This window comes from Macrobrachium nipponense, chromosome 35, assembly GCF_015104395.2.
Source record: "Macrobrachium nipponense isolate FS-2020 chromosome 35, ASM1510439v2, whole genome shotgun sequence".
Classification (NCBI taxonomy): domain Eukaryota; kingdom Metazoa; phylum Arthropoda; class Malacostraca; order Decapoda; family Palaemonidae; genus Macrobrachium; species Macrobrachium nipponense.
Genome location: NC_061096.1, coordinates 55,302,037 through 55,328,966, shown reverse-complemented (window position 1 = coordinate 55,328,966; position 26,930 = coordinate 55,302,037). Strand labels below are relative to the sequence as shown.

General features: G+C 37.9%; 1 protein-coding gene across 5 annotated transcripts in view; it reads right to left on the bottom strand.

The window, feature by feature from the left end:
• LOC135208792 (uncharacterized protein DDB_G0290685-like) overlaps nt 1-26,930 on the bottom strand; it is a 196,714-nt gene that overhangs the window by 30,904 nt on the left and 138,880 nt on the right. For 3 of the 5 annotated variants that reach the window (XM_064241315.1, XM_064241318.1, XM_064241317.1), the window contains exon 1: nt 9,258-9,394. The exons of 1 other annotated variant lie outside the window; for it this stretch is intronic. In XM_064241315.1, the coding sequence (XP_064097385.1) occupies nt 9,258-9,289 (32 nt within the window). In that variant the 5' untranslated portion in view covers nt 9,290-9,394. Of the gene's footprint in view, nt 1-9,233; nt 9,395-26,930 lie in introns of those variants that run through there. One more of the 5 variants, XM_064241316.1, reaches the window with a different exon arrangement.

Genomic DNA, 26,930 nt, shown 5'->3' with positions numbered 1-26,930 from the left:
TTATGTTGAGTCACTCTTTCGAAATGTCACTCTTTTAATACACACCCAAAATACACATTCGTAATCTTAATATCTGCAGCATTGATTACAAAAATGGCTCAAAAGTAGTTAAGATTATAATTATCCTTCAAAACAAAATTCAGTCGCAATGGGTAGTATACTTGTTAATTCATTCCATTCCTACCTTACGAAGACAGAATACATGACAGGCTACCGGCCTACCGCCGTAGATCCATGCAGCCACCGGTTAGAAAAATGGGTAACAGAATAAACCCTTCAAGTTTCCTTCACTGTGTTTCTGAGAGCAAACGGCTCTGTTGTATACTGACGGTTGCTCTTAGTTACTGAACTCGAGGGGGAGAGAGTTGAGTGTTGCGTGCGGCTTGAGTGTTCCTTTCGTGAAGCCAACACTATTTTCATAGCGCCTTGATTATGAACGACTGTGCTGCGTGACCAGCAGTTGAAAACTACAGGAACATTGCCAATAGCTGAGTTACCTTCAAAAGATTTACTCTGTTTTTTGCCTTCAGTCTAAAGCGAAGTCATTGCCAATGTATGTACCTAACTATAAGTCTGGAATGGAGAGGAGTCAAGTGTATCTTAGTATAACCAGACCACTGAGTTTATAACAGCTCCTCTCCTAGGGCTGGCCCCAAGGATTAGATATTTTTACGTGGCTAGGAACCAATTGGTTCTTAGCAACGGGACCTTGAGCTTATTGTGGGATCCGAATCACATTATATCGAGAAATGAATTTCTATCGCCGGAAATAAGTTAATTTGATTTCGCGTTGGCTGAGTCGGGAATCGAATCCGGACCTTGAGATCGGTAGCCGAGCACGTAACCGATTCGTCCAACGAGAAGCTGGAATGGAGTGGAATGTAAATTTAGCGCCAAAGGCCAAGCGCTGGGGCCTATGAAGTCATATTCGGCGCTGAAAGGGAAACTGAGAGTAGATAGGCTTGAAAGGTGTAACAGTAGGATACCCTCTCGTGTTCGGAGAGGGTGGATAGCAAAATGGAAGAGAGAATATTGGTGGAGGTGAAGTAAAAGGAATGAAAGAGGTTGCAGCTAGGGGCCGAAGGGACGCTGCAAAGAACCTTATGCCTACAGTACACCGCGTGAGGTGTACTGACGACGCAATCCTCCTACGGGGAACAATAAGTTTGGGAAATGTATTAAAGGCCATATAAAAAGCAATTAAGGTAGAATGAAAAGGAAAAAACGAATAAATTAATAAATTTTACATAGAAAACGCTGAATCCCGTGAATAAAGAATCGCACACTTATATAAGCGCTATTGAATAAGAATATATTGAATTAAATATACAATTTAGGCCAAAGGCCAAGCACTGGGACCAATATGGTCATTCAACGTTGAAACGGAAATTGACGGTAAGGATGTTTGAAAGGTGTAACAAGAGGAAAGCCCCGCAATTGCACTATGAATCAACTGTTAAGAGAGGGTGGAAAGTAAGATGGAAGAAAGAGAAGATTAACGGAGGTACAATAAAAGGAACGAAAGGGAATACAGCTAGGGCCAAAGGGACGCTGCAAAGAACCTTAAGTAATGCCTACAGTGCAACACATGAGGTGCACTGACGCAACTGAGAGATCGGTACTATTGTCGATTTACTTTTCTCTAATTAGACATTAAAAACAAATTTTTTTGACAGATCTAAACACCTGATTCCTGGTCATTCTTAGCACCTGGGACGAAGGCGATGAAAAAAAAAGGAAATATGTAAAAAGGCTAATAATGATCACTTTTCGATTTTTATTGAGTCAAACTTTCTCGACTCGAAAACTGATATCCTCAGTTTCTTCTAATAAACAAATAGACCAACACACCAACAGCAATAGAAACAATATCTGAAAAAAAAAAAATGACCCACCTGACATTGCACTGGATTCTCTGGTCACATAAATCGCGATGCAAAGGAAAACCGGCGGATCTCCCAATTATCTTCGTATTTCGACGCTCGCCAAAGTGTCCCTGACTGATCATGAGCCCTATAATGCAGCAGAACGGAAAGCTCTTCTTGTTTCTTATTTCACTACTATGTTTAACACTTAATTCTTAAATAAATCTTTCTTTGAATGTGGCGCGCGCTGCCTTCCTCCTACTACTTGGTGCTCCGGGCTATAAGGTAAAAGTAATGATTTCCTTTAAATGTAAGTCTTGTTCTCCTATTCTACATCGATTCCTTGAATAAATGATAGTACGAAAGGGCATGCCGTTGCTACGTGTCTCTGCTGAGAGAGAGAGAGAGAGAGAGAGAGAGAGAGAGAGAGAGAGTAATTTTAAGCTGTTAATGTCAAGGTAAGTAAACTTCTCCGGAAATCAGTGAGCCTGGGGTTCCTGTCGCCCTACAGGCCCAGTTTCCAAATGTCAACAGAAGCGAGTTGTCAAAAATGAATGAAGTTCCTGCAGACATAAAATACGAATATATTCAAGGCTCTTCGTGTTCAATTCGGCAAATGAAGTGTGCTGTGATAGTGCTAACATTACTGAGCTTTCCTATTTTTCAAGCAGTTTATCCCTTAAAGACTTCACAACTTTACTCTTTTGTATATTATTTACACCTGATTAAGGATCTGAGTTCGTGTTAGCAAAGTACCGCCTCTATGCAACAAAATACCGCCTGAAGTGAAGATTATACAAGAAGAAAGCAAATTTTAAAAAGAACTAAAAACACTCGTATTCTGCATGAGCTACGATAATGATGAGAAAACAATTCAAAGACAATTACAAATATAAAAAGCAACTTATTTAGAAATCATACAAGGGCCCTCCAGTGAGGGAATCATCCCTTTGCAGGGCTGTACATAAAACCAAACAAATGAACGAAAGGCTAACGATCAGAAACCAAACTTCGAATAAGTTAAATGACATTAGTTTACGAAACACACAGAGGATGATCGCGTCATGAAACCCTTAGGCCTCAGTTACGTAAGAGTAAAAGATCAAGGCCTGTCAGCTACTTGGCGTAATCTTCTCTCTACAGCTTCTCTTCCTGAAGATCAAAAATATGGTTTAGATACCATTAATGAGTTTTAGAGCATTTACCGTGAGTTTATTTAAGGAAAAGTTGAAATTACTAAAATTCAAAGATTCATCATAGAGTGCTATAGTAAATTCACATCAACCGTGCATTTGATGTCTAGGCCAGTCCCTTACGACGCTCCTGATTGGCTGTTGATAAGCCAGTCACAGGGCTGGAAACTCTGTCTCTCGATAGAGTTAACATGGGTAGGATCTATGTTCACCTCTCCTGAGTGATAAGTCTTTCAAAAGTATCCCTCAGGAGAAGTGGAACATATATCCTGCCTATGTGAACTCTCGAGAGGGACTGAGAGTTTCCAGCCCTGTGATCGGCTTATCAACAGCCAATCAGGAGTGTCGTAAGGGACTGGCCTAGACATCAAATGCACGGTTGATGTGAGTATACTATAGTGTTGGCTCTAATGTCATTATTCAGATGAACTTTATCCATACGAAACAAGCCCCTTTGGCTTTTGACTTGAAATTCAAGCCACCAAAGAATGTGGTGCTCATTAGGTACTGAGAGAAGTAAAGAGAAATACAGAATATGAACACTTGTTCCAGCCAAACAATGAAAAATCCTTGGTTATATCATTATAACCAGACGTTTCAAGGCTGTTAAAGCGTTCTGTAAGTGCAACGTACTTGATAAAGTAGCAAACCACTCTAAGCTCGACTTCATTTCCTTTTATACAAAATCTAGTGTTGAAATAACGGATCTTTAATTGATCTGATTTGATTTCATAGATTTTAGGCATACTGCAAAGCACTGGACAACTAAGGCCATTCAGCGCTGAAACGGAAATTGACAGTGAAAAGGTTTGAAAGATGTAACAAGAAGAAAGCCTCACAGTTGGAAGAAAGATGGAAGAAAGCGAATATGAACGGAGGTAAAGTAAATAGGAATGAAAGTAGTTGCAGCTAGGGGCCGAAGGGACGCTGCAAAGAACCTTAAGTAATGCTTACATTGCACCGCATGAGGTGCATTGACGGCACTACACGCCCCTACGGGAAACGGATCCTTAAGATTTTTCGCTGTCTGGTTTAGACTCCGCGTACCTCTCCGCTATCAGTTTAGAGGTGAAAGCGTCCTTATTCCAATTAGATTCAGCACCTAAAATAATCCTATCTTTTCCTGTGGCCGATCTCCAACTTTCTACAAAATGCACCCCTCCTGAGGGATACTTTTGAAAGACGTATCCCTCAGGAGAGGTGGAACATACATCCTGCCTATATGAACTCTCTCGAGAGACTGAGAGTTTCCAACTTTCCAGCCCTGTGATTGGCTTATCAACTGCCAATCGAAAGGGACGGACCTAGGCATCAGATGGATGGTTGATGTGAATCTACTTTAGCACCCCGGAGTAGGATAACAAGCGACAGTAGTACCGGATATTTTTTTATATCTCGTTCCGTCATTCTGAGCGACATTTCGAAGACCGTTAACGTTGCGGATAAAGCAGAAGACCGGTAGCGGTTAGTCATTTCCATCTAACAAATTTACCATATGTCTTGTAATGTCCAGGTAATATCTATATGCTTGTTCAACATATACGAACCACCAGAAATGCAGTCATTTAAGACTTCGTATTCATCCCCTAAAGTTAAGTATATCTTAGTTTTACCAGACCACTGAGCTGATTAACAGCTCTCCTAGGGCTGGCCCGAAGGATTAGATATTTTTACGTGGTTAGGAACCATTTGGTCACCTAGCAACGGGACCTACAGCTTATTGTGGGATCCGAACCACAATATATCGAGAAAAGAATTTCTATCACCAGAAATAAATTCCTCTGATTCCGCGTTGGCCGAGCCGGGATTCGAACCTCGGACCACCGACTTGGCAGCCGAGCGGGAAAACCACTCGTCCAGCGAAGAACTTATTCATCCCCTAAAAATCAATTTATTTGCAAAGGGATTTCTGGCTATTAACTTCAATCTTCTAATTTCCAACGTAGGAAAGACTAATTGCTGCCATTTCCGTTACTCTATAGATTTTTATATCTTGAGTAAATAACCATTAGGGTTTAAAAATATATTCATAAAATGTATCGTTGACAGCTTAACTTTTTTCCTCTTTATCCCAAGTAAATAGCCATATAAAGCATACATAAAACGTTCTTTCCCTATAAAACAAGAATGCTTTTAGTTTGCCCTTTTGGTCACTACTACAACCTTTATCAATCTGATCAGAATTTCTGTGAGAATCTCCATGTTCTGAATTCTCATTTGACGAGAATGTTCATAACTAACGTATATAACGCGTTACAGTTAACCATCGTTTAATTACACTTGAATTATGCACAGTGCCCAGTTCTCAGTTCTCGTTGCTGTTACACGAGTATTGAACCACTGCCCATGCGGGAGACCAGCAACCTATTGTACCTCTTTGGTCTAATTGTCTCCAAAGTTAAAACAAGTAAAAATTATCAGAAGTTTCTTTGGGTCAATCGAGTTTTCTGTACAACGTATAATGTTGTATGAGCTTCTGCCTATGAAACTTTCAGCTACGGCTTGGTGATGGCCTGTCTTTATCGTTGCCAGACGCACGATCATGGTTAACTTTTACCTTAAATAAAATTTAAAAAAACTACTGAGGCTAGAGGGCTGCACTTTGGTATGTTTGATGATTGGAGCGTGGATGATCAGCATGCTAATTCGCAGCCCTCTAGCCTCAGTAGTTTTTAACATCTGGCGGGCGGACAGAAAAAGTGCGGACGGACAAAGCCATATCAATAGTTTTCTTAAAGACAAAAAGTGGAATTGGATCAGGGTTTGAACCAGACGTGAAAATTAAAAACGAACTTCTTATTCACGACCGACCTTCCCAAGAAGTTTCCATAAAAGCCCGTCTGCAATGTTCGCAACCAACATTTAATGAAGCCATTCTCCTCGTTGTTCGCGGACTTTTCTGAGAATCCTCTCCCGAGCATTTGGACGAAATAAAAAGCTTGAACGTAAGCGAAAGATGACGACGATAGTGATGGGGAGAAAGAAAATGAATTATATGATCATGAACCGCCAGTGTAACAATATCATCCTATCTTTTACCTGTATATGAAACCAGAGAGTTTATTGAGCAACGTTTTGAGAGAGAGAATGGTAATTGGATGACATTAAGAAACGTTCCATAATAGTACAAATTGGATGACATTAAGAAACGTTCCATAATAGTACAAATTGGATGACATTAAGAAACGTTCCATAATAGTACAAACTGGATGACATTAATAAACGTTCCATTAATAGTACAAACTGGATGACATTAAGGAACGTCCATAATAGTACAAATTGGATACATTAAGAAACGTTCCATATTAGTACAAATTGGATGACATCAAGAAACTTTCCATAATAGTACAAACTGGATGACATTAATAAACGTTCCATAATAGTACAAACTGGATGACATTAAGGAACGTTCCATAATAGTACAAATTGGATGACATTAAGGAACGTTCCATAATAGTACAAATTGGATGACATTAAGAAACGTTCCATAATAGTACCAATTGGATGACATTAAGAAACGTTCCATAATAGTACCAATTGGATGACATTAAGAAACGTTCCATAATAGTACAAACTGGATGACATTAAGGAACGTTCCATAATAGTACAAATTGGATGACATTAAGAAACGTTCGATAATAGTACGAATCGTAACGTCTGCATATAAAGAAGACAATATAATGACTCAGAGGGTGTAATCAATCTCTAATCTTCCTTTTGATAATAATTTTCTTCTACCTTATGTAATGAAGCAGATGCTGCTGCGCTCATACTCAAACCTTTGGCTGATTCGAACTGCGCAGCTGCGCTTTTCCGTTACGGGTCGCTTTTGTGACCATCTACCCGTTTACCCTGTAGGGGCCTAGTGTCATCTGTTCACCTCACGCGGTACACTGTAGGCATTACTCAAGGCTCGTTGCAGCGACCCTTCGGCCTCTAGCTTTTACTATACCTCCGTTCATATCCTCTTTCTTCGATTTTACTTTCCACCCTCTCCTAACAATTGTTTCATTGTGCAACTGTGAGGTTTTCCTCCTTTAAAACCTTTACTCTCAATTTTCCTTTCAGCGCTGAATGACCTCATTGGCCCTAGCGCTTGGCTCAGACCTTAATCTCATATTCCGATTCTACCTGTTTACAAGTGTATGAGGTGATAGATTCCTCAATTGGATTTCGACCCAGAGCCCTTGATCACTGGCATCGTTCAAGCACCTAGTTACCACCGCTGCAAATCGCTCTCGGTGTCTTTGGGGAAATGAACTTAGGATGAAGCACGGGTTGCCCAACAGCAAGAGCCCGTGCTAGCATAAGCTAGCTTAAAATGGAACAATAACAGCAAAGTCATTATGGTCACGACGCTTTTTCTCCTATTGATGAATCTGAAAACACAAAGTTGTACAAACGTGTATATACATAAGTTCAGACAGTCTCCCTGAATCTGTTTCAAGCGGTTTTAAAAGTGAATCTGTCTCAAGGCAGTCTTCAAGGTGTTTGTCAACAATCGGTGAGATAACTCATTATGAATCAATTATATAACTGCTCTATTCCTGTAGATGATGACAGTGTCATAAAGCAGTTGTGCTCTTTGGAGTCAAATGCCTCCCTGGCCTTATCCTTCCTCTTAAGCAGTGACACTCAGGATTCCTAGCTGACATTTCCTGTCATATGCGAATGAATTCCCACGTCATGTATCATCTCTCTCTTGTTCAAAATGTTGTGGAAGTTGATTCTCGACCTGCCTACATCTTGCCAGGTTCTTCTGATTCTGACCTCAAGCATTATTCTGCCTAGATGCAACTATAGGTTTGCTTCAACGCTTATGATGTTTAAGGATTCAGAAGATGAACTCTTCAGACCCAGATGTGACACTTTAGGAAAAAAAATGGATATGATCTTCAGGCTCATCGTGTTTTTCTCTGAACAGCTACTTTAGAAAAATGTACTAAACTTATTTGTCATTAGTCTCACTCTCACATCCGATGTCCAAAACACACCGTTTTCCTCGCTTTCGTTATAATATTGTGTATTTCTGTAGATCTAACTTTCATAATTTGGTATCAGGCTAACAGAGGGCAATGTTGTACCAGTAGCCTTGGTGAAATGCCTGTCGTCCTTATTTTGTTTATGTTTGGTTTAGTAGGTACTCCCGGAGTCAAGTAAATGTGAATAAGCACAGTTGGCCCCTTGGATTTGTTAGTAATAAGTGCTTCTGGATTTACCAACCAAAAATAGCAACCTCCTGGCTGTGAGTTTTATCATTTTTCCATATTTCAGCCATGTTTTGCTCTTTATTGCAGTTGTTAGTTATAAGTACTTTCGGTTATTGCCATTTTTGGCTGGTTTAGGATTGTCGACCGAATATCGCCTTCGTAAATTGTTTCTGTGTTGTTTATGGTCGTGTGATATGTTGTTGGATGTCGTGCACTTCTCCATATTTGGCTGAAAATGACTGGTGTTGGGATATCGCATATTTCTCTTTTTCATACCTATCATTAAATGTTTTTAATATTCGTATCTAATTAGGTAAAGAAACGAATGGTACAAGCTGTAAGTAGTGCATGGGATATCATTAATTAGAATAAGCCTTTTAACGTGTATCAGTGTAACCCAGTCGTGTTTTGGAATTTACGACGTCAAGTCTGATAATATTGACTTCGTTGAGAGAGGCAGACCATTACCAGCTTTTGCGTATTAAAACCATAGCAATATATTTGGGAAAAGGTTTTAACTTCTACCGGTAGCTGCGTTTTCCCTCCTAGTTTGGCCCACTTACACTTAGCCGTTAATTTGCAACTCCGAAATTGTTCTCTGAAACTTGAAAGGGTACTGTTCCTTAAAGCTTCTTATGCTATACCAGTTCCTCCGAGTGTTGATCACGCCAGTCTTTGAACTCTCTGTCTTTCCTGTGTGTTTCCCAAGTAATATGAGTTACTGTTTTCTAAGCTTTAGGATTGGCCTCACTTGTTCGAAAGTCACAGAAATTGATTTGAGAAACCATGACCAACTTGATTTCATCACCATTCAAAACAATCCTCACCATGAAATGGAATATCAAAGTCTTCAGGATCGATCAAGCAAAATAACTGTGATGAAAAATTGAAAATATTTGATAACAGCAACAGAGAGTGAATTACGAAACAAATTCGACCGGTAAATCAAAGAAGCCAAAACTTACCCACTCCAAACCATGTAAACTTACAACGCTCTTCTTCCAAGAGACTGCCAAGTCATTGCACAATAGCTCTTCGATAACTCTTCAAATATAAAGCCATCGCGGTTGCACTAAGATCCATCGATTGTCTCACGAAGCCGATAGCGACATTCCTTCTCGGTCCAACGGCTAGTAACGAACTGAATTGGACTGCGCTCAGGAAGCTCGCTCGAGTAATGGGCTTGCGAGAGCCCGTTAGTTGCTACACTACAAAACGTCAACAACGGTGACACGGTCACCTACGATTGCTATCAATCACGTTGTTGCAACTAATAGACGTCAGCAAAATAAACATCTTAAAACGGTGTGCTTCCGAACATACAGTCCAATGCTGAAATGGAATGCAACGAAGGTTCAGTAAGAAAAGATATATATATATATATATATATATATATATATATATATATATATATATATATATATATATATATGTGTGTGTGTGTGTGTGTGTGTGTATATATATATATATATATATATATATATATATATATATATATATATGCACACGTTCACCTACTGCATAAATGTGTAACTGCTATTTTCATCCACAAATATCGTTTAACATTAAATTTTCCATGATGAGTGAGTGGTCAGAGCCACTGTCTGTTGTGGTATCTAAACCGGGTTCGAATTCTGGCCAGCAACGAAGCACTTATAAATTTGAATTTCCTCATGGATATATATATATATATATATATATATATATATATATATATATATATATATATATATAGAAATATATACATATACATAATGTTGGTATGTATATGAAGATAAAAAGCCCATAAAACACAATATATTTATACTTTATATAAAATTGCCCTTTTAGAAGGTGGCATCATAAGTGAGATTCCTAGCTAGCCCTTTTTCTTGATCCTAACACACTTTAAGAACACCATTTATAGAAGGCCAGGACTCAGAAGTCTACAGTCAACACTCCGGAGCAGTAATTCTTACACTGGGGGGCGTCATTAGTTTCTAAGCAAGATTGGCAGATGTTGCCTATTATTTTTCTAATTTTTGATGTTAAATTCAATTACCAAAAACAGTATAACTTCTCCCATATGTTTTCTAATTATCTCAAAACATGCTAAAAATTCAAAATATAAGTAAACTTCCATTTCGGATCTTGTTTATGAATTGTCTTATTTCAACTCTTGAATAAGGATTAGGATAAAATTTGATTTCATCATATGTTTGTTTTACCCGTATTCTATGAACTTTGTATATTACATTAAATATAGTACAGTGCTACAGTGCATACTTATAAAAAAAATTAACAGCAACGAAATAAAAATCTATCATACATCCATATATTCATATAAGTACAATAATATACAAATGGACAACATATTGTTTATAGATGGCAAAAGTTTCAGGGGTAGGGGGGCGTGGGATCTATACATAATGCAAAGGGCGGGGGCATGGCAGAAAAAGTTTTAAGAACCAATGCTCTAGAGTACAGTACGTAAGCTCGTGACTTCGGGCGTCCATACAAAAACACCTAAACTAGCACAGTGTTACAAAAAAGGGCAGCCCATTGCCTTTTTCTCCCTCGCGTTTAATTACTATAAGAATGTCCGTTGAGGTGTGAGAGATGTGTATTTCTGGTGACAAGTTCACTCTCGACGTGGTTTGGAAGTCACGTAAAGCCGTTGGTCCCATTGCTGAATAACCACTGGTTCCATGCAACGTAAAAACACCATAAAAAAAAGAATGTCTCGGCAAATTATTCATTACTGTATAATATATTTCGAAATGTTATTGTTCTAAAGTCCATAGTAGTAAAGTTAAGAATTTGGCATTCTAATCTGCATATATCTTAAATATTAGTAAGTGAAATACAACTTCAACGTGAGCATAAGCTAAGTCATTTCTTGCTGCTCTGAAAAGGTTTGGAACGATACTTGGAGAAAATTGTTAAATGGCAGTCCTTTTTTAACAATTCTCGCCAAGTATCGTTCAGAGAAATGACTTAGCTTAGCCTCTCCTGTCGTCGGTTTGTTTACAATGTGCTGAGCTGCGCTTGGCGTTGGCGGGAAAATATCATACTTTGCTGAATGTGTTTTTAAATTTTCGACAAACAATGCTCCCAGAAATACCAAAGTAGCTAAACATGCATACTAAGTACTGACAGTTCATAATGGCTTATTTGGAACACATTTATACTTAAAAGGACTAATGAATAAAGATACCCGATGAATCAATAGGTAGGTACTACAGGTCTAGGGTTTGCTTTCGCCAAGGCTCTTTTCCTCGTTGCTGTTATTCATAAATATTTTTTCCCTTGGCATGATATAGCCATAGCTTTTACCACAGAGAAACTATTTTTATATATTCGAATAGAAATTATATTTAGAACACCGTTTAAACGATGCTGCATTTTACGATGTAAGTAGTTTGAGGGAATCATATGTGTGGCCTAGCTGCCAAATTTAATTTTTTTTTTTTTTGCTATTCGAATCTGAGACACATCGTTCGATGAAAATATAAATTAGAACACAATTCGTCATACATATCGCAAATACAACTTCTTTGACACTGAACTGAATCAGTAACTTTGTGCGGTTTGTTAAGGCCGTCCTAAAATACTCTCGCCAAGTGTAACGTTTCTGAATTTCATTGAGAAACATCGTTTGATAAAATGCTTTTCTTGGTAAACTACTCTAAGGCTGCCTTTACATGTCAAAAGCTGAAAAAACTGGTAGCATAGACAGTATCGATGCCTACCTACTGCGAAGAATTCCCAGTGACTGACATAATATAGGTTTCGTCATGCATCCCAGTATCGTTTAAAAGATGAGACTTGTTGTCACAACCAGTAAACTTTAAGGCTACTTACTATCAAGAATTTTCAATATCGAACCGGGTATTTTTTTTTACCTATATTCTGGAGCATGTATAAGATTGATTATATCCTGAATTGAAAACCGAACCTGCTAATGCATTTGTTTCACAAAAATAAGCTGAGAATATCTGTTAACTGTGAAAGTGAGTCTACTGCTAAAGGCATTTCACTGACCAACACAAAATTATGGGTAAACAAAATTCATTATAGTAACTATGGTTTGTTTACCTGTGAGATGTTATTCCATTTTCTCTTGAAGAATTCCTGTACCCGCTCCTGTTACACAACAGCCACTATTTAGGTGATGAACGAAAAAATTGCAGCACCTATTCACTAACCCGGGTATTTATTAATTGGCGGAAACTCTGTGGCTGCAAGCAGCGCCACCCTGGTGGCGGCATACCAAACCACGTAGCTTTAGCATACAGACAAAATCAGTGGTGTTGTGAGGGTTGCTGGCGCCCCCAAAGGGGGGGAGGGGGTGGGTGGGTTGGAGGACTATTTTCATTTAAGTGTGCTAATCTTGGCAGAAAATGTTTGCCTTCATTATTTTAGATATATTGTGTTGAAAACAAAACATTCTAATTTGCATAATAATATTCTGGAATGATAGAACGCAAACCGAATTTGCAAACTGAAAAAGTTTATTTTACATATAATAGATATACTGTAATTAATTAATCATTAGCCCTCATAAAAAAATTCAAAATGTTGATAAGATAACTAAAATATAGATTATAATAAAGCATCACATTAAGCAGTAATTCTTAATAACCAAAGACAAATGGCAAATTAAAGACGTAAGGTTTATAGTTAGTGAACGAATTCATCTTTATTCTTATCAGTTTTCTTTTCATGCATTATAACTATTCATTCTTTACCACAAAATCTATTTATTTTTTTCTAGTATAAACGTCTATGCCGGTAACAAATTGTACATTTTCATGATTTTCTTAGCCCCATGTATTCCCTAATGTTTAACTTTTTTTTATTAGTCAAATTTATTTAGAGAATGTTTAACATGCGTCAAAATAATGAAAACAAAAAGATTAAAGTGATGGTACCTATACTCTGTTGTTTTCCATCTGTCCTCCCGCCTGTGGTGTTTGCGTATGGTAACACTGCGTCCCGGGCTCTAGATAGTTACATTCAGCTTTCATTCAACAATTATAATAATGTCGTATTTTGAATATTAACGGTGTAATTCGAATACAGTAAATTATTAAAACACTTTTCAATTGCAAATGTACACCCAGATATCCTTTTATTTACCTCAAACTTACAAATAGCGTGACTATTTAAAGCCTGGGGCGCAGTGTTACCATACGAAAACACCACAGGCGGATGGACAGATGGATAAAAACGGAGTATAGGATCAACCATATGCAAAGAAATGAAACGGTATAAAAGTATTAAAATGTAAAGATAATTAGACAGATATTGATACCAGAAAACCTAAACAAAGAAAGGGATTGACAATGAATTGATGCCCGTTACAATGTGTTTGCAGCCGCAAATTTGTTTATCACGCCTTCAGTTTATTTTGTTTGCGATCTCTTGCTCTACGCTTATTAGAGTTAAAACTGACACTCTCTTGCCCCATAGATGTTCGCAGATGCGACAAGATAAGTTTCAACTTAACTAAATGATCGATCACAACTAGCGATTGATATTGCAATGGTTAGCAGTATTTGAAAGGCAACTCGAGGGTTTGGGAAAGCACGGTGGAACTGAGGGATTATTTATATATCCCTTAGAAAAAATTGTCATTCTTTTTTTATATCTATTACAATGCACAAAGTTTCATCAGTATATGCATATACAGGAAATCAAATTAACTCACCTTTTCTTTCGTTATTTTTATACATGCATGGGCAATTATGGAGACTGTTTAATTGCAGTATAACGTGATTATGCTAGCCTGAGCATGCTGAGATGATGGAATACCAGGTGCTGTGCTCACGCAAAACTTACCCTTGTAATAGCCGCTTCAGACAAACTGCAAACCACTTCCTAGTCTGGCTCTTCGGGGCTGGGCTCTATGGTTACCGTCTGTGCTAACTTTATCATACCTTGGTTCTCACGGCGTCTATAAAATTGTGAAGTTGTGTTAACAACTTGACAGTGTTGTGACTGACGTCTTTCTCATTCGAGAATGAAAAAAAGTTGCATAAATAAAAATTTCTTACTACATTTTTCGTTGCAAAAGATTAATAAATAAGATACTTTACGTAGCCTCAGCTTTACGAGAAAACATAAATAATTGTAGTGTGCAGTTCGTTATGCACAAAAATGCTCACGAAAGAAAACGAAACACTAGATTGATGGGGGTAACTATCCAATATCTTTGCACTGACTCAGTCACTGCATGAACCACTTATTTTATAAGTACGTAATAAAATCTGATAGTATAGTCATTAACACGCAATGATTACATTTATATATGATAAACATTAAAGGAAGTCAATCTACATTAAATATAAAATATGTACTGAAAACTCATAAAAACTAAAAGATTCTAAGTTAATGGTTTCATCATCCCATTTCCCCCAAAATAGGTCTTCCCAACTTCAATTTGGCGACCCCTCAATGCTGCGCCGAGGGACCTATGTCCCCCCCCCAGGCCCCCCCTCACGACCCTTCTGCAAAATCACATTATATTTTACCCTTTATGAAATAAATAGTGCTTAAATTTATTTAACCACTCTAACCCTAACCCAATCGTACTACACGAGTTCGAAGCTTTCCATTGGAATTTGAGGTTTCCTCAAGGGTTTCCATTTGATCCTCTTTGAAACTCAAATCATGCCTTTTAGAAATAAACCGGTCCAAAAGTCTGAAACAATCGAGAAACTGAGTCGTGCAAATACAGATACATTAAAAAATCTGTTAAAAATATTTATTCAACGGAAAATCTTTCACCTTTAACAGATATTTACATATGGATGAGCTAGAATAGACCTATGTTTGCATTCGTAGCAGAGGGAATAACTTATGTTTGCATTCGCAGCAGAGGGAATAGACCTATGTTTGCATTTGTAGCAGAAGGAACAGACCTATGTTTGCATTCGTAGCAGAGGGAATAGACCTATGTTTGCATTTGTAGCAGAGGGAATAGACCTATGTTTGCATTCGTAGCAGAGGGAATAGACCTATGTTTGCATTTGTAGCAAGGGGTAACACGTTCTCGCTGGATCTTTTGTGTGAGCGTTAGACTTTTGCTAGGAGAGATAAAAGCTTCTTCGCTTATTTCCAGCTCGATTATAGGCATAAGCACATGAAAAGTAGAGGAAGTCGAAAAGTTGGTAGATCATTGAGGCTGATAAGATTATTTAATAGCTGGTAACTGTGACCAACATTCAAATCACTTTTCTCTGTTATCACTCTTTTGGAACTCAAGATAGCTTTCCTCAAAAAAAGAGGACAAGAAATGCTTAAAATGACATTATGGTAATTGAAAATATGTAGTTCTTATTAACACAAACACTAGAGACATATATTCAATTCTGAAAATTACTGCTGTTTTTTTATTTTCCTTCATGAGTTCCACAATGCATCATTGACGTTTTACATATTATAGTGACATCCAGTTAAATGCTACGTCGTGTGTCAGAAAGGTTTAATATTATCCAAATTATAGTAAAAAAATTAGCCATCAAAATGGTTTAATATTATCCAAATTATAGTGAAAAGATTAACCACTAGTGAGATTTGATGCAATTCATCTTCTAAACTGAACGACAACCAACTGTCCTAAATTGAAAATTAAGAAAAAAGGTAACGCTGTTCACACAACCTCTCGCGATCACTGTGAACTTGAAATGAAGATTGCAATGTAGGCCTACCTACACCTTACAATGTGGATTTCCTTTATCAATACTAATTATTATGGAATGGCTAGGCTATGAAATTTGGTGGTTTTTTATAAAATATTCCAAAATAACGTAAAAACTGACATATTACTCGGTAACAGAATATTTACCCAATATTCTGGATCTTATTTTGACATTGGTATTCATAATAATGGGCACTTACGTTAGCCTGTGGGCTTGCTGATTGAGATTGTTGAATGTAAAAAAAAAAAAACAAAAAAACTGGAAGGTTTCCCAGTTTTTTATGTCATTGTTTTTTATGTCTTTGCACAGGAAAAGCAACAGCTAATCTTTGACTGTCCCATACACCCTTATATTACAAGTATTCAACCCATCACATAATAGGGTTCCATCTCATTCATCCTCTCCAGTTCTAGCATTATGACTACATGTTATGGGGGTTTCATAGTTGGGTTGCAGACCAGGTGGACACTATAATTATGCCTAATTTTGTCTGCTAGGGATGTTAGTTTCGTAGAATGTTAGGTTGCATTCATGGGTTCGCCGTTTGACAAAGGATTTATTAACGGGGCATCACTAATTTTTTACACAATGCTTAAAATTCCTTACAAATCGACTAAAAATTGAATGTCGATGTCCATACAAATTAATTTTTTTCACTATCATATCTTTTATTTTTCCCGATTAGGCCTATACATTGCACTAGGTATATATCATTATGTAAAAGGTAGCAGACCCAATTCTATCAATACGACGATAATTCTTATAATTAGAGGACTGAATAATTTTCAAAATGACATTATACTTTTTATGCATTAGTATTGAAAGAAGTCCAATCTTGAAAAACAAGAAAAGAGGAAAAAGTATTAAGACTCGTTTTATTTTAAGTTACTGTTCTTTTAATAAAAGAAAATGAGATCTTTTACTTTAAGAAAACGAATTATATCGTAGACTAAATCCATTTTTAATGGCCTTCAAGTCTAAAAGTATATTATTAGGCTACACGTCAAAATTGCTAATCTATAATGGCCATATATGTTAAAAGTCGGTTTGGAAACCGCTACACAATACGAATCTGAAACATTTTTTAAGTATCATAACATCAAAACAATTCAAATAATCTATTCTCAGAATTTGATCTATGAGAATGAGAAAATACGTAAGATCTTTGCAGAAATAGGCTAAACATGAAATTCTGGTGTAACAACTTCCAGGTAGATTTTCCTATAAAACATTTTTAGGTTGATTCAAAACAGCTAAATGAAACTGTGCGTATAAAAAAAGACTGAAAAACACCGAAAAAGGCTATAGGCACGCTAGGCAGTCGTCCAAGGACTTTACCATAACAATGGCCCCTTGTTGCCTTATCGTTTTGAACTGCTGGTATTCCTGACAGAGTGGACCAAGATGGAATAATAAGGTGAGATCGTAGGTCGCTCGGTTCCCGCACTGTGACGTCACAGGTGCGCGTCGACTGGGCAGTGCACTTAATGATTACGTATGTTTTGACAGTAATTTGTTGCTATGCTGGTGTTCACAATTTCCATAGGGGAAAATACTTTCTCTTTCTCTCTCTCTCTCTCTCTCTCTCTCTCTCTCTCTCACTCTCTCTCGTCTCTCTCCTCTCCCTCTCTCTCTCTCTCACTCAAAGCACAGTTATATCAAGATATCTAAGGGACCTTACCATACAGAATATAATCTTGTTGGAATACAAATAACGAAAGTAACGAGGGTATTAGATTAAAGTAAATTAATAATTTGTTAATTATAATTTGTTAATAGTTGTCCAACCTTTTGATCTTATTTTAGGTTAAGTTTTTTTTTTTAACAAGTTAGTATCGTTTATTAGTTCGACGAACTCTGTAAGGGAGTCATATGACTTCGCAGTTTTGCTTTGTTTACCGCCTTCTCCACCCCCGGTATTCGTGCACGCCATTGAAGTGCCCGCATTTAACGATCGTTGTTTTTTCGCTCCTATGAGCTGTGTTGACTCGAGTGGAAGGCTTGATGGTAAGAGTGGTGATTTGTGACAGAGTTAGTTCGAGTTTCCTTCCCTCCTCACATCCTGACGCTTCGCCACTTTATTTATGGTCACTTCAACAATTTTGTACGGAGATTTGGATCACGGCATCTTTATTCCTTCGCTGCCTTGTGTGTGGTCGCTGGTCTTTGTCACCCGCGGCATTCATCAGCCACGCCCCTTCCCTCGTTCATCGGAAGGATTCCGAACGAGTTGGCCCGTGTTCTACTGAGGAACGGCCGTAGTTTGTGGCGTGCGAGAACCGTTGACGTCCCGGATTCTCGGAGGCTACCACCCTCGGTGTTCCCGTGGTATTTTGGGTTGCCTGCAGGCATTGCAGCTTGACCACCCGGTTGACCTCGGCATCAGCGTCAGTGAGTTCTTGGAACTCGTGGAGACAAGTAGGGCGGCTTTCTACAGGTATGAGATATTTTTGTAACTATTAAGACGATCGTGGATCGCTGAGTACCTGTAGATTTGCACGCCCCTGGTTGCAGTACGGTCTTCTGGATCTGGTATGACCTGAGGAGATGATTCTCTAAGCCTCTTGTGATTATTACTTTGCATCTATTTGTAAGATTATTTTTCGTAATTCATTGTTTATTTACTTAAGTTCAGTTTAGCATTTAAGTTAGTTTGTCTGTGTTAGGTAGGAATAATATTAAGTTTCCAATTTATTTTCTCTTGCTTCCTTCTACCTAACTTAGTTTATTAGGTTAGATTTTTCTGGCCAGTAATTTGACAGGTACCTGCCTGAAGTGTCACATTTAAAATTTCCTATTTCTTATGTTAGGGTTTAATTTAGCTGTAGGTGATCTTTTATAGATCTTAAGGTTGGTTTTCACTTGATTTATACATTCATTTATTTTGGTTATTATCGTTACCAACCATTACCTTTTTTTTTGTGTGTGTTTGTAAATAAATATTGTAACTTTTGTTGAGGTGTTTGTTCTTTTGTTCCTAAGTTGCTGTGTTACATTTTTACTGACCGCAAATTCTGAGTAGAGACAAGAACCCTTGAAATTACGGCCGTAAATAAGGTCGTAACAATGGGCACCGTGACAGGATTTGCGCTCAGGTGTACACAGTAGTTGGGACTTTAGAACGCTCCTCAGTGTTATAGTATTTATTTTTGGAAATACCTTTCTCTCCTACCACTTATGATAATTTGGAAGACTTTGAGTTTAGTCCTGCAGAGTTCTTAGGGTCTGCCGACTGTATTAGGCATTTACCCATACTAGGTAAGGAGTATCTTGTTAGTTGTGCTAGGTGGTTAGGTATTCCGTTCAAAATGACGGATACAAAGAGGAAGTTACTAATAATGGTAAAGAACAGTGTTATGCAAGGTTTGGCTGAGGGCTGAGGGTTAGTTGGGGAAAATATTAGTGATAGAGGTAGTGAATTAGGAAATGATGATAGGCTAGTTGTAGATGATAATGGTATTAGTGGTGGTGCAGGTTTTTCTCTATTTGATGATCCTCCTCAGACTGGACTCATTTATGAAGGACCAGCCAATTTGGTGCCAAGAGGAAATATAACTACAAACCCTTTCTTGACTGTAGAGAATTTAGGGCCAGCAGTGCCTACAATGCCTGTAAATTCTGAATCAACGGAAATTCAGGAATATGATTTAATTTGTAAAAAAATAGTTGTTGAAATTGGAGCATGCAGAGAACGAGAGGGTGAGGAGGCATGAGATAGAGATGGCCAACCTTAATTTGGAAATGGCTAGGTTACAGGGGGTTCCTAACCAATTTAGCACCCCACGAGGTAGTCAGCCTGATAGGTTTAATATTGGGGCTGCATTAAAATTGGTCCCCATTTTTGATGAAAGGAATGTTCCGGAATTCTTCAAGGCCTTTGAGAGGGTGTCAGCTCGGTTGTCTTGGCCACCAGAGATGTGGACAGTGCTGATTCAGTGTAAACTGGTAGGCAAGGCAATCCGGGTATATAATGCCTTGGAAGAAGGGATAGCCAGGGATTATCACAAGGTAAAGGCACTAATTTTAAAAGCCTATGATTTGGTCCCTGAGGCATACAGGTTAAAGTTTAGGAATTTTAATAAACATCCTTCCTTATCGTATGTAGAATTTGCCAGGTTCAAGGAGGAACAGTTTGACGAATGGTTGAAAAGTCGTCAAGTTGTCACTTTTTCTTCCTTGAGAGAACTCATGCTTTTGGAGGAGTTTAAGAAATCTTGCTCCAAAGAACTAAGAATTTATCTGGAAGAATTGAAGGTCACTAATTTAGGTAAGGCAGCTCAAGTGGCTGACGAATTTGTCTTGACCCATAGAACAGGTTCAGGCAATTTCGCCAGCAAGGATATGAATAGTAATAATGTAGTAAAGTCAGCGAATTTTCATAAAGGAATAAGAGGTGATAATAATAAGTCTAAGAATTCTGTCGTTCAGAATAATTTCTCTGTTAGTAAGAATGGAAAATTCACGAGTAAACCTGGTACTCGTGTATTTTCCAATGGAGGTAATTCTGGAACGAGAAATAGTAATATGAAGACTTGTTTCTGGTGTAATAAACCCGGTCATTTCCAAGCTCAGTGTCACGCCAGAACAAATTATCTTCAAAGGAATAATCCTGTGGCTTTAATGCCAAGTGCATCTCCTGACGTAAAATTACCAATAATAAATAGTGGTAGTGGTGGTAATAGTACGCCCGGAGATGTAAATAATAATCCACAGGAATGACTAAAATATGATAAATACATATGGCCTGGTAAAGTAATTTATAATAATTCTGTCATTATTGATGTTAGGTTTTTTGAGAGATACAGGGTCTGCTCGGTCGTTAGTGCTGGAAAGCAGTTTAAAAGGTTTGGTGAAGTATTCAGGGAACTTTATTGTTCTGGGAGGTTTCCCGAACACAATAGTTTCAGCTCCTTTAGTAGAGGTAATGCTGTCATTCCCTGGGTATTATGGAAAGACAGAGTTGGCCGTTGTCGAGAGTCTTCCTATAGCTGGTATTGATGGCATATTAGGAAATGATATGATTAATAGTGATGGCCAGGAATTATTCCCAATATTGTCAATCAATAAGTGTCCAGTAGCAGTTACCACTAGAGCTGCCGCAAGAGCTGCAGATTTATTAAATTATGATGAAGAGTTAAATTTGAGTAGTTTAGAGGTAGACGTAGATGTAGGAAGACCCGGGTCTGTAGTAAGTAGTGTAGTAAGTAGTGATAATGTAATTCCCGATTGGGATCGAGCAGCTTTTATTGAAGCCCAGAAAAGAGAGTTTAATTTTAATTTAGGTGATACTTCTGACTTGACGAAGCCTCGATTCTGGGTAAAAAGGGGCATATTGTATAGGGTGAGTCGTCCCCTGTTTGCGAATGATCCCCAAATGTCCCGTATTGAGCAAATAGTGGTGCCTTCTCAATTTCAGAGACAAATATTAAATTTATCACATGATGATTCATTCTCTGTCATTTGGTGTCTGGAAGACGTTCCGTAGGTTGGCTAAATGTTTTTTGGTGGCCAGGAATGAAATCGTCAGTAAAACAATATGTGAAAGAATGTCCAGTGTGCCAAGTGGTAGGTAAACCTAATCAGACAATTGTAAAAGCACCTTTATATCCCATACCAGCTATTGGGGAGCCATTTAATGAGCTGGTAGTTGATATAGTGAGCCCGATGCCTAAAACTAAAACTGGTTTTATCTATTTACTGACTGTGATGGATCGAGCATCACGATTTCCTGAAGCCATTCCCATGAAGAAAGTCACATCTAAGGCTGTATTTGACCAGTTGGTAATTTTCTTTTCGAGGTATGGGATCCCTCGTAAGATACAAACTGATTGTGGAACTAATTTTACTAGTAAGGAATTTCGAAGTAAGTGTGCAGATCTGGCCATTCTGCACACTACTAGTGTTCCTTACCATCCAGAGAGTCAGGGAGTGGTGGAAAGATTCCATCAAACTCTTAAATCAATTTTAAGAAGATTTTGTTATGAGCATGGAGGAGAGGAATGGGATAGGGCTTTTCCTTTTGCTCTCTTTGCTCTTAGAAGTCATCCAAATTCATCCACGGGCGTGGCTCCTTTTGAACAAATTAGTCTTTGGACATAAAATACGGGGCCCTTTAGAAATTTTATATGAGGTTTTGGAATCTGATCAAATAAAGGAGACGAACGTGGGTGAATTTGTTGATAATCTTAGAGGAAAACTTTCTAGCGCCTGGAAGTTTGCTAGAGAAAATTTAGCTAGCTCTCAGGCTGCTATGAAGATTAATTATGACAAGAAAACTCGAGCACGGTCGTTTGAGCCTGGGGAATTAGTTTTGGTGTTAGGTACTGATTCGGATAACTTCCTTGAACCAAGATATAAGGGGCCTTGGAAGGTGTTGAGGAAGGTATCCGATCTAATTATGAAATAGAAGCTCCCGGGACCAAACGAAAGTGTCGAATTTTTCACATTAACAGACTGAAACCTTATGTGTCCTAGTAGATCTGATCCTTTGGAAACAGGGTATGAATCGGTTTCTTTGGTGGCAGAGGGTGCTTCCTGATGGGTCTGAGGAAATAATTAATCAAGTACCTTCAGATGCTCTATCCAAGAATGTGCAATGTTTGGATGGGTTAGATGAGCATCTGAAGCATCTTGATCTAAATCAAAGGAGGGAAATGGAAGGCTTAATTCGTTCTTTTTCAGATTTGGTTAGAGATTCGGCCCGGATTGACCAGTTTAATTGAACATGATGTGGTAGTAGGAGAAGCTTCACCAATTAAACAAAGTCCTTATAGACTAAATCCCACTAAAATGGATATAGTCAATAAGGAAATAGAATATATGCTGAAGCATGATTTAATACAACCTTCTGTTAGTCCTTGGAGCTCCCTATAGTAAATTGGTGAAGAAATCCGATGGTCAGTATCGAATGTTGTGGACTATCGTAAAGTTAATACACATACTAAAAATTATTCCTTTCCTCTTCCAAGAATTGACGACTGCATAGACCGCATTGGTTCAGCAAAGTATATTACAAAGTTGGATTTGCTCAAGGGCTACTGGCAAGTTCCTTGTCGGATCGAGCAAGAGAAATTTCAGCATTTGTCACCCCATTCGGCTTGTATGAATGCAAGGTCATGCCTTTTGGGATGAGGAATGCTGCTTGTACTTTTCAAAGATTAATGAACCGTGTGGTCTGTGGATTAGAAGGTACCGAGATCTACATAGATGATCTTGTTGTTCACAGTAATGATTGGAAAACTCATTTACTCAGGTTGGGTAAAGTTTTTGAAGCTCTCCGTGCTGCGGGCTTAGTCATTAACCTCGCTAAATGCGAATTTGGTAAGGCCACAGTTGTGTATCTGGGTCATGAGGTTGGTCTGGGTCATATAGCCCCGAAACAGGCTAATGTCGAGGCTATAACTAATCTAAAGAGACCGTGCAATGTCCGAGAAGTTCGAAGGGTGCTAGGTATGACGGGATACTATAGGAGGTTCGTTAGGAACTTTTCTGACATTGCTCGTCCCTTGAATGAACTTTTGCTAAAAAATAGGAAATTTATTTGGACTAGCGAGTGTGAAGAAGCATTCATTAAAATTAAGACTATTCTTATGTCTAAACCTATTTTGATTTCTCCGAATTTTCCAAAGCCTCCTCCCTTTATAAATTGAATTGCTTGTTGATGCTAGCGATGTAGGCATTGGAGGCGTTCTCTTTCAAAAGGGTGAGGACGAGGAGGTGTACCCAATATCCTACTACAGCAAAAAGTTGTTAACGGCAGAGCGTAAGTATTCAACTATTGAGAAAGAGGCTCTCGCCCTGATCCGTACCATATCTCATTTTAAACCGTACTTAACTAATCTTTCTTTTCCAGTGGAGGTATGGACGGATCATAATCCGTTAGTGTTTATTGAACGGATGAAGGGGTCTAACCAAAGGATTTTACGTTGGGCCTTGCAGCTGCAAGAGCTCAACTTGGTAATTAAACATATTAAAGGATCTGATAATAAGATCCCGGACACCTTGTCTAGGATGTAAAGTGTTTATTTTTGTTTGGTCTTTCCCTGCCTCTTTCGCCCTGCTCGTTTCTCTTTGTGTTCATTTAGAGTGAAAGCGAGTGCTAACTTTATGGTTTGTTCCGACGTTGTTCGGTTGTTCCGTTTATTTATATGATAATTCTGTTTTTTTTTTTGCCAGTGTTGTTTTTAGTTTAAGTATTAGTTGTAAGAAATATTCAGTTCTATATTAGTAATAGTTTCTTATTAGCTGATAGGTAGGTCTTTGTGCCATTTATATCTTTAATTTTTAGCAAGAACTTTTGGAATTTCAGAACTTTATCATTTTCTGGGATTTAGTACATTTTGTTCTTGGCTTTAGAATTATGTTCGTTATTTTTATTTTTTTTTTTTTTTTCCAGGCTTTGTATTTAATTAGACTGTTTATATATTGGTATGTTTAATTGAGGTATATTTAATGCCGACCTTTTTATTTCAGAATGTGTAATGCACAATTGTGTGTGCTTTATTAGATAATTCTATGCATGTTTACATTAAGGTTATCTTTACTTTTAAGATTGATGCTATTTTAAGATTTAATTGATTCTTTAGGTTGTATAAAAAATTTTACTCTATTTGATTAAAAATTTTTTTGTAGGGGGAGAAAGGTATTAGATTAAAGTAAATTAATAATTTGTTAATTATAATTTGTTAATAGTTGTCCAACCTTTTGATCTTATTTTAGGTTAAGTTTTTTTTTTTAACAAGTTAGTATGTTTATTAGTTTCGACGAACTCTGTAAGGGAGTCATATGACTTCGCAGTTTTGCTTTGTTTACCGCCTTCTCCCCCGGTATTCGTGAACCATTGAAGTGCCGTATTAACGATCGTTGTTTTTTCTCTCCTATGAGCTGTGTTGACTCGAGTGGAAGGCTTGATGGTAAGAGTGGTGATTTGTGACAGAGTTAGTTCGAGTTCCTCCTCACATCCTGACGCTTCGCCACTTTATTTATGGTCACTTCAACAATTTTGTACGGAGATTTGGATCACGGCATCTTTATTCCTTCGCTGCCTTGTGTGTGGTCGCTGGTCTTTGTCACCCGCGGCATTCATCAGCCACGCCCCTTCCCTCGTTCATCGGAAGGATTCCGAACGAGTTGGCCCGTGTCTACTGAGAACGGCGTAGTTTGTGGCGTGCGAGAACCGTTGACGTCCCGGATTCTCGGAGGCTACCACCCTCGGTGTTCCCGTGGTATTTTGGGTTGCCTGCAGGCATTGCAGCTTGACCCGGTTGACCTCGGCATCAGCGTCAGTGAGTTCTTGGAACTCGTGGAGACAAGTAGGGCGGCTTTCTACAGGTATGAGATATTTTTGTAACTATTAAGACGATCGTGGATCGCTGAGTACCTGTAGATTTGCACGCCCCTGGTTGCAGTACGGTCTTCTGGATCTGGTATGACCTGAGGAGATGATTCTCTAAGCCTCTTGTGATTATTACTTTGCATCTATTTGTAAGATTATTTTTCGTAATTCATTGTTTATTTACTTAAGTTCAGTTTAGCATTTAAGTTAGTTTGTCTGTGTTAGGTAGGAATAATATTAAGTTTCCAATTTATTTTCTCTTGCTTCCTTCTACCTAACTTAGTTTATTAGGTTAGATTTTTCTGGCCAGTAATTTGACAGGTACCTGCCTGAAGTGTCACATTTAAAATTTCCTATTTCTTATGTTAGGGTTTAATTTAGCTGTAGGTGATCTTTTATAGATCTTAAGGTTGGTTTTCACTTGATTTATACATTCATTTATTTTGGTTATTATCGTTACCAACCATTACCTTTTTTTTGTGTGTGTTTGTAAATAAATATTGTAACTTTTGTTGAGGTGTTTGTTCTTTTGTTCCTAAGTTGCTGTGTTACATTTTTACTGACCGCAAATTCTGAGTAGAGACAAGAACCCTTGAAATTACGGCCGTAAATAAGGTCGTAACAGAGGGTGAATGAATATGAAAAAATTTTTTTTCCAGACTTTTATTGAATTAGCGTATTGTTCTTTTATTTACCAAAAATTAATGAAATTTTTTTTTTTATTTTGTTTATACCTTTTTTAAGAAATTCTGACTTCCTTCGGCATTTAATATCTTCATCCTAAAATGTATTTTGCACCTAGTAAAGAACTTCATTACTTCCTCTGGAGCATCAATGTTTAATTCCCTGAAAATATTAACTAATTTCGTAATCCCATCAACGCCTGGTTTCAACTGTTCCCCATGAAAAGATTTAAAGAGTTATTCCATTTCCTTTCAATTACTGACAAATTGAGGACTGGGCCTAAACAGCACTTTCCTCCTCACTTTGGAGATCCAGTCGTTGTTTAAGCCTTCAATTACTGGGAATCCTAAGGAAGGATATTTATTACTGTACTTATGAGCCATATAACCTCCCAGATAATTTAAGGCTTCGATTTCTATACCATTTTCAGACTCTACTCCAAGATATACAAAATCCTCTTCACCCAGCTCATTAGGTAGACCTTCCTGAGGAATTCTCATCAAGAGATGAGCAGAGATACATAATTCAGAGTCTAAGTCAGCATGACTGAAGTCACTTTCTTCAGGGGTTTTGGAAACCCAAGACTTACCTGGTTCCATAACACTAGTATTGCTCATACATGCATGTTATCATCATTGGGAGCGACATTATGACCGTGATTGCTTAAAATGTTGTTCTTACCTAACAAGAAATTCCTCAGTCTACACTTGAACTCAGTCTATACTCTGACCCCACGATATCCTTTAGTGGGGTTCTTAAGAAATAAAAGGTCTAGGCCTTATTGTCTGTACAGGAAGACGTACTCAGAAGTACGTCATTACGCATAGGTCTAATCACCTGTTCGATCAACTTTACATTCATAAAATGAAAGTATAAAAGAAAAAAAATTGGATAGCCTTAATCAGATATTTTCTTCATTCATTGCATAGGCTAGGCCTAATCTAATTTAGTACTTCATT